The sequence below is a fragment of the Phoxinus phoxinus genome (genome assembly GCF_949152265.1).
Source record: "Phoxinus phoxinus genome assembly, chromosome: 16".
Taxonomy (NCBI): domain Eukaryota; kingdom Metazoa; phylum Chordata; class Actinopteri; order Cypriniformes; family Leuciscidae; genus Phoxinus; species Phoxinus phoxinus.
In genome coordinates, this window is record NC_136891.1 from 510,305 (window position 1) to 517,804 (window position 7,500).

Genomic DNA, 7,500 nt, shown 5'->3' on the forward strand with positions numbered 1-7,500 from the left:
ATTGTAACAAATGAATGTAACACTCATCAACACAACACAAGCCGCAGTGTGTGCAGTGTCCAGCTGATGATGAAGATGATGAAGATGACGATAGTTACCGCTCTGCTCGGGCTGGCTCTGCTCCTCTTCCTCAGCCGGGCGGACGGAGAGCGGAGGAGGCTCTTGATGCGACTCTTGATGGCGAACGCCTCCATGTCCTCCAGCGCCTCGAGCCCGGCACGCGCAGTAACACTACAGTAAAGTCAGTCGCGCGCAGTAACACTACAGTAAAGTCAGTCGCGCGCAGTAACACTACAGTAAAGTCAGTCGCGCGCAGTAACACTACAGTAAAGTCAGTCGCGCGAGTCCGGAGTTTCAATCACTAGTCAGCCACTCATGCGCGCCCCCGCTAATCAGCGAGTCCTGCGATCTGATTGGCCTTCGAGACGCATGACGCTTCGCTGTGTTTACATATTCATGAGCACCTAACAGAGATAATACCTCAATGTGAAATGTTCAAACATTTATGACTTTCATATTTATCACTCAAAACATTTAAGACTTTTATATAATATTTTTTAAAATATTGATCTGTTTTTACAAAAAAGCCCTAATGTGCCATAACTGTAATTTTGAGGACAATATTTTGAGTATGCAAGTAAATCTAGTGTCTGTGTGTGTGTGTGTGTGTGTGTGTGTGTGTGTGTGTGTGTGTGTGTGTGTGTGTGTGTGTGTGAAAAATGAGGCCTTTCCTCTACATGTCTGATTTCTGAGGATTTCATGCTTTTTAAAAAAAATACTTTTTAGCATTTTTTAAAATAAAATATAATGAATAATGGATGGCTGGATTTAATGATTTAAAATGCTTATGGATGTAAATCATAACTGCTCATATTTTGGTACAAAATATGCCTTTTGTGTACATGCCTTTCTAAGGATTCCATGCATATTTAATATTTTTGAATATATATATATATTTTTAAATAAAATATATACAATGCATTTATACATTTTGTATATTTATATAATGCATTACACGTATAAACGTTTGTAGAAACAATACTAATAAGCACTTGTGTGCCATAACTGTAAATTTGAAATAATAATAAAAATGCTTATGCAAGTAAATCATATTTTTTTGTTGTGAAAAATTAGGCCTTCTGTGAACCTGTCTGGTTTCTAAGGATTTCATGCATATTTAATATATTTTTAATATTTGTATAATTTTTAAAAAATTAAATAATGAATTTAGACATTTTGAATATTCATATAGTGCATTATATGCATAAACATTTGTAGAAACAAAATGAATGAGCACTAATGTGCCATAAATGTAAATTATTGGGAACAAGCCTATGCATGTAAATCATAACTGCTCATATTTTGTGTGCATGGCTGATTTTACAGCAGCGCCTCAGAACTCACACGCATCACTTCCTGTCAGGCATGAGACGTACCTCCCGTTAAAAACTGAAATGTTGCTACATTTATAAAGGCAGAACAATAAACCAACCAAAACATTTCTGGATATAAATTTTATTTTTGCACAAGGCCATAATACAAACCCAATCCTGAGGCCATTTCAATATGAGAGGATGAATGTGCATAATTTAACTTCCCAAGATCAACTCATGAAGATCTGGACTAGATCAATCCCAGATCTCAGACTGATTTAATGATTATAAATGACAAAACGAACACAGGCCTCACCAACACAAGCATGATTCATAACTCTCAAAAGTAAATCTGCTTTAAAAAAAAAAGAAACACAATCCATACACTGCAAAAATGTTTAGTATTAAACAAGACAAAAATCTCCCCAATGTGGGTTAACGAGCTCATTATCAAGTCATAACCTGAGTGATATTTACACATAACTTTTTACAAACACTGTACAAAAAACAAACTGAAATATTCTACCCGTCATTAACAGGAAATTAAAGTATTTGGAGACATTAATCACATGAGAACGAGGGTTTGCCTCGGCCTTGACTCCAGAACGCTTGTTATTACTACGGTATTCTTATGGTGAAGGAACCAGGACACCGTCTCGTTCATGACTGGTGAAGGACTGGTGAAGGACTGGTTCAGGACTGGTTTAGGACTGGTGAAGGACTGGTTCAGGACTGGTCTAGGACTGGTGAAGGACTGGTTCAGGACTGGTCTAGGACTGGTTCAGGACTGGTTCATGACTGGTGAATGACTGATTAGGACTGGTTCAGGACTGGTGAAGGACTGGTGAAGGACTGGTTCAGGACTGGTTTAGGACTGGTGAAGGACTGGTTCAGGACTGGTCTAGGACTGGTGAAGGACTGGTTCAGGACTGGTCTAGGACTGGTTCAGGACTGGTTCATGACTGGTGAATGACTGATTAGGACTGGTTCAGGACTGGTTCAGGACTGGTTTAGGACTGGTTCAGGACTGGTGAAGGACTGGTTCAGGACTGGTGAAGGACTGGTTCAGGACTGGTTTAGGACTGGTTCAGGACTGGTGAAGGACTGGTTCAGGACTGGTTCAGGACTGGTTTAGGACTGGTTCAGGACTGGTTCATGACTGGTGAATGACTGATTAGGACTGGTGAAGGACTGGTTCAGGACTGGTTCAGGACTGGTTTAGGACTGGTTCAGGACTGGTTCAGGACTGGTTCAGGACTGGTCTAGGACTGGTTCAGGACTGGTTCATGACTGGTGAATGACTGATTAGGACTGGTTCAGGACTGGTTCAGGACTGGTTTAGGACTGGTTCAGGACTGGTTCAGGACTGGTTTAGGACTGGTTCAGGACTGGTTCATGACTGGTGAATGACTGATTAGGACTGGTTCAGGACTGGTTCAGGACTGGTGAAGGACTGGTTCAGGACTGGTGAAGGACTGGTGAAGGACTGCAGGACTATGTTGGGCAGGCGTGAGGGTCTCTTCACCACTGAAAACACATGAAGATTGATGAGCGTTTTCATTTTAATACAGGAACGCTGGATTGATCATCTGAGCTCACCTGACTGCGGCATTTCTGATGAAGGAGCTGCTGATTTCTGTTCAACATGTAATTCTGTTCCCGCCACTGAAAGAGTCAGACAACAGTGTTAGAGTTTAGACTATTTTATCAAGTAAGTCTTTTAGTGTAATTGTACAAACGTCAACCTTTAGCTTGAGTCTTTCTGCTGTCAAATCTTTACTGATTTTTATCAAGTACAAGTCTTTTTTAAAGTAAAAAAACTGATGCTGATATCTGTTCTGAAGCTTTGATCTGATGCTGTTATCTGATCTGATGCTGATTTTGGTTCTGATGCTGATTTTGGTTCTGATGCTGATATCTGATGCCGATTTATTTTCTGATGCTGATATCTGATGCCGATTTATTTTCTGATGCCGATTTCTGTTCTGATGATGATATCTGATACCGATTTATTTTCTGATGCTGATATCTGTTCTGATGCTGATTTATGGTCTGATGCGGTTATCTGATCTGATGCCGATTTATTTTCTGATGCTGATTTCTGTTCTGATGCTGATATCTGATGCTGATTTCTGGTCTGATGCTGTTATCTGATCTGATGCCGATTTATTTTCTGATGCTGATTTCTGTTCTGATGCTGATATCTGATGCTGATTTCTGGTCTGATGCTGATTTCTGTTCTGATGCTGATTTCTGGTCTGATACTGATATCTGTTCTGATGCTGATTTCTGTTCTGATACTGATTTCTGGTCTGAGGCTGATTTCTGGTCTGATGCTGATTTCTGTTCTGATGCCGATTTCTGGTCTGATGCTGATTTCTGTTCTGATGCCGATTTATTTTCTGATGCTGATTTCTGTTCTGATGCTGATTTCTGTTCTGATGCTGATTTATGGTCTGATGCTGTTATCTGATCTGATGCCGATTTATTTTCTGATGCTGATTTCTGTTCTGATGCTGATATCTGATGCCGATTTCTGTTCTGATGCTGATTTCTGTTCTGATGCTGATTTCTGTTCTGATGCTGATTTATGGTCTGATGCTGTTATCTGATCTGATGCCGATTTATTTTCTGATGCTGATTTCTGTTCTGATGCTGATATCTGATGCCGATTTCTGTTCTGATGCTGATTTATGGTCTGATGCTGATATCTGCTCTGATGCCGATTTATGGTCTGATGCTGATTTCTGTTCTGATGCTGATTTATGGTCTGATGCCGATTTATTTTCTGATGCTGATTTCTGTTTTGATGCCAATTTATTTTCTGATGCTGATTTATGGTCTGATGCTGATTTATGGTGTGATGCTGATATCTGTTCTGATGCTGATTTATGGTCTGATGCCGATTTATTTTCTGATGCTGATTTCTGTTCTGATGCTGATATCTGATGCCGATTTATTTTCTGATGCTGATTTCTGTTCTGATGCTGATATCTGATGCCGATTTATTTTCTGATGCTGATTTCTGTTCTGATGCTGATATCTGATGCCGATTTATTTTCTGATGCTGATATCTGATGCCGATTTATTTTCTGATGCTGATTTCTGTTCTGATGCTGATATCTGATGCCGATTTATTTTCTGATGCTGATATCTGATCTGATGCTGATTTCTGTTCTGATGCTGATATCTGTTCTGATTTTGATTTCTGGTCTGATGCTAATATCTGTTGTGATGCTGATTTATGGTCTGATGCTGATATCTGTTCTGATACTGTGTGATCTGATCTGATGCGGATTTCTTTTCTTTTCTGATGCTGATATCTGATCTGATTTATTTTCTGATGATGATTTCTGTTCTGATGCTGATTTATTTTCTGATGCTGATTTCTGTTCTGATGCTGATTTCTGTTCTGATGCTGATTTCTGTTCTGATACTGTGTGATCTGGTCTGATGCTGATTTCTGGTCTGATGCTGATTTCTGTTCTGATGCGGTGTGATCTGGTCTGATGCTGATTTCGGTTCTGATGCGGTGTGCTCCTGTATTGTGTACCAGAGCGCTGTGAGATCAGGGTCTGATAATGAGAATGCTGCTGAATCAAAGCCCGTTTCTGTGCCATCAAAGACCTGCCGTGGTCCTCGAGAGCTCCAACCACCCGACGAGCCTGAAACAGAAAATAAAACATCAATAATCAGGTTTCCTTCTAAAGCTGTGGTTTTAACTTAAATTGGGAAATTGCATGAATCATGCAAATAAAACAGCGTTTCCATCCGATGTGTTCAAGGGAACAAAATCGTCACTTTCTGGGAAATTGGCACAAAATATCAGTAATAAAACAGTAAGATTCTGCAGTCGGGCTCTTTTTCCCTCCATCATAAACGAGTGTCTCAGAGCGCCAGACGAAACTCAACAAACGCTGTCGTGTTCTCTAGCGTTCGGATCTGGTGTTCGGGAACACACTCGTGTGAGACGCTTCTGGAGGGAATTACACACACTCATTCTGATCACACACTTCGACTCCGGCGTTTCAGAAACACCAAACCAACATTAGAGACGCTGCGACGCCATTGGTCCGCTGGTTACTCCAGTTATCCAATCACAGCTAATGCTGAGTCACATCAAGGGATTTAATCAGTAAATGTGTTTCTGCTTCATGTCCTTTTATCGGATAAAACAATTATCCACCTCAAAGTTTTTTATGCACATTTCTATCCAGCGTTTTTTTTTATGTGACATCACAAAATTCACATAAAAATGATGGAAACAGCAAATACTGATGTCACACACGCAGCTATCAGAACTGATGACCGAACACACCTGTGACCGCAGAAACATGGCAAACCTTATACGTATCAATAATGATGAGCCGTCAGGTGTGTGTGTGTGTGTGTGCGAGTGTGTGTGTGCGTGGCACACCTGACGGAGCAGGTCTTCAGTGCTCATGCTGTCGTCTTCATCAACACACAGTGTCCTCCTCAACGCATCCAAACTCTGATGCAACAACACCTGACGCTTCCGTTCTCTCAGCGCCTGATTCAGACGAAACGTGCGCTTGTACAGAGGCAGATCTGACATCAACCGCACTGCATGATGGGACGCTTTTCCCACCAATTTAGCCTTTAGCTGGAAAAATAAGATAATCAGGTATATATAAATGTTTGCTGATTAGAGATTTGCTCAGCTAGGTTAATAATGTATTAAATCATAAAAATGTTTGAACATGTATCATTAAATGATTCAAAAATGAACCTAAAATCTCAATATTTGAGCTATATAGGAATATATATATATTAGGTTTTGTCTGAGAAACATCAGTTCCTCAGTGAGCAATGTAAATAACTCAGAAGAAGAGACTCACGAGCCACTGATGTGGAGCCGCCCGCTGTGTTGTCCTGAAGAGCATAAAGCAGCAGATCAGTATCAGTGTAAGCAACAGCAGATGAAACATGACAGATCATCATAACGGACCCACCGTCTGGCCTTGGCTCTCAAGCGGCAGATGATCCTCTCCTCGTTCTCCTCGAGCGCCTCGATGTCCACCTCGTCCTCACTGCTCTTCTCATTCTGGGATTCAAATATTGCACAATTTTAATTCAATTCAAGTTTATTTGTATCGCGCACACAACACAGCTTTACAGAAGATGCTCGTTTCAATTCAGGAAGTATTGTGTCGCCAGTCAGAGGTTAACGTGTCAAAGTAAAAACTCATCTTCCTCCTCATAAATCATCACCTTTACATTTGTCTGTGGGTTTTGCAAATATTTAACCATTGACGAGTATTAAGAAGTGCTTGTGACTAAAGTATGTGGATCCTCAAATTGTCGGTAAACCTCATAATATTGTGAACGAAGAGCCACACGCAGTTCGGAACGTCTTTGCTTGTTTGCAATGCAATGGTGAATAAAGAACTGTTTGTTAGAGTAAGTAGTGTTTTCTATATTCAACAAACACTATATATATAAAGGCTGATGTTAGGGATGTGCCGGTAAACTTGATGGTTTAAGCTTGAGCACGGCTGATTAGCACCGGCGGTGATCCGCCAAAACAGTTTTTGCATGTGAATGCTGTTTATATTAATATTATGACACGAGTGAAGCACAAAGCTTTGTTTTCTAAATCAATAATAGGTTAGCAATTAAATGTTACGTTGCAGCCATCGTGCCACATGAGAGAGGTACGTCACGTGAGCCCATACATTTAATACAAAAAAACACAGAACCGGACCTCGGCTTCGGGCTTGAAATATAACGGTACGGTCGGGGGATAAATGATGAACACTCACACTGTCTTCTGTGGTCCACCCGTCACTGCAGTACATGAGCGCCGCGCTGGAGTCGTCAGGACCGGGACCGTCCGGGGTCAGAGCCGGCGGGCTTCTCTTCCACAGCCACTGGATGCGGTTCTGGAGCTCCTCCCTTCTTCTGTCCCCGTCCACAGGCGGACCGCACGCGCGTGTGTGTGTGCGCGGCTCTTCTGGTGTGTGTGCTTGAGGCGGAACTAAAGGCACGGCGAATGTCCGCTTTGAGAACGCAGAGATCGGACTCGTGAATAAAGAGCATGAGAAATCTCCACTGATGTTGGTGTACGGTCGGGATTCGGCAGGACCCGGGCCGGCGCGCTCAGAGG

The 7,500-nt window shown here is 41.5% G+C and overlaps 2 protein-coding genes across 8 annotated transcripts in view; both read right to left on the reverse strand.

Annotated features, from left to right (window-relative positions):
* The window catches only part of LOC307012494 (mitogen-activated protein kinase-binding protein 1-like), a 39,660-nt gene extending 39,323 nt beyond the window's left edge, over window positions 1-337 (reverse strand). For all 5 annotated transcript variants that reach the window (XM_079639220.1, XM_079639219.1, XM_079639218.1 and 2 more), the window contains exon 1: window positions 99-337. In XM_079639220.1, coding sequence (XP_079495346.1) covers window positions 99-194 — 96 coding nt within the window. In that variant the 5' untranslated portion in view covers window positions 195-337. The remainder of the gene's footprint in view (window positions 1-98) is intronic.
* A 1,162-nt stretch (window positions 338-1,499) lies between these two features.
* mgab (MAX dimerization protein MGA b) overlaps window positions 1,500-7,500 on the reverse strand; it is a 31,106-nt gene continuing 25,105 nt past the window's right edge. For 2 of the 3 annotated variants that reach the window (XM_079584713.1, XM_079584712.1), the window contains exons 15-21: window positions 7,157-7,500; window positions 6,347-6,438; window positions 6,233-6,266; window positions 5,791-5,997; window positions 4,927-5,038; window positions 2,973-3,038; window positions 1,500-2,900 (exon numbers count right to left, since the gene is read on the reverse strand). The exon at window positions 7,157-7,500 is cut by the window's right edge and continues 585 nt beyond it. In XM_079584713.1, the coding sequence (XP_079440839.1) occupies window positions 2,788-2,900; window positions 2,973-3,038; window positions 4,927-5,038; window positions 5,791-5,997; window positions 6,233-6,266; window positions 6,347-6,438; window positions 7,157-7,500 (968 nt within the window). In that variant the 3' untranslated portion in view covers window positions 1,500-2,787. The remainder of the gene's footprint in view (window positions 2,901-2,972; window positions 3,039-4,926; window positions 5,039-5,790; window positions 5,998-6,232; window positions 6,267-6,346; window positions 6,439-7,156) is intronic. The other variant, XM_079584714.1, reaches the window with a different exon arrangement.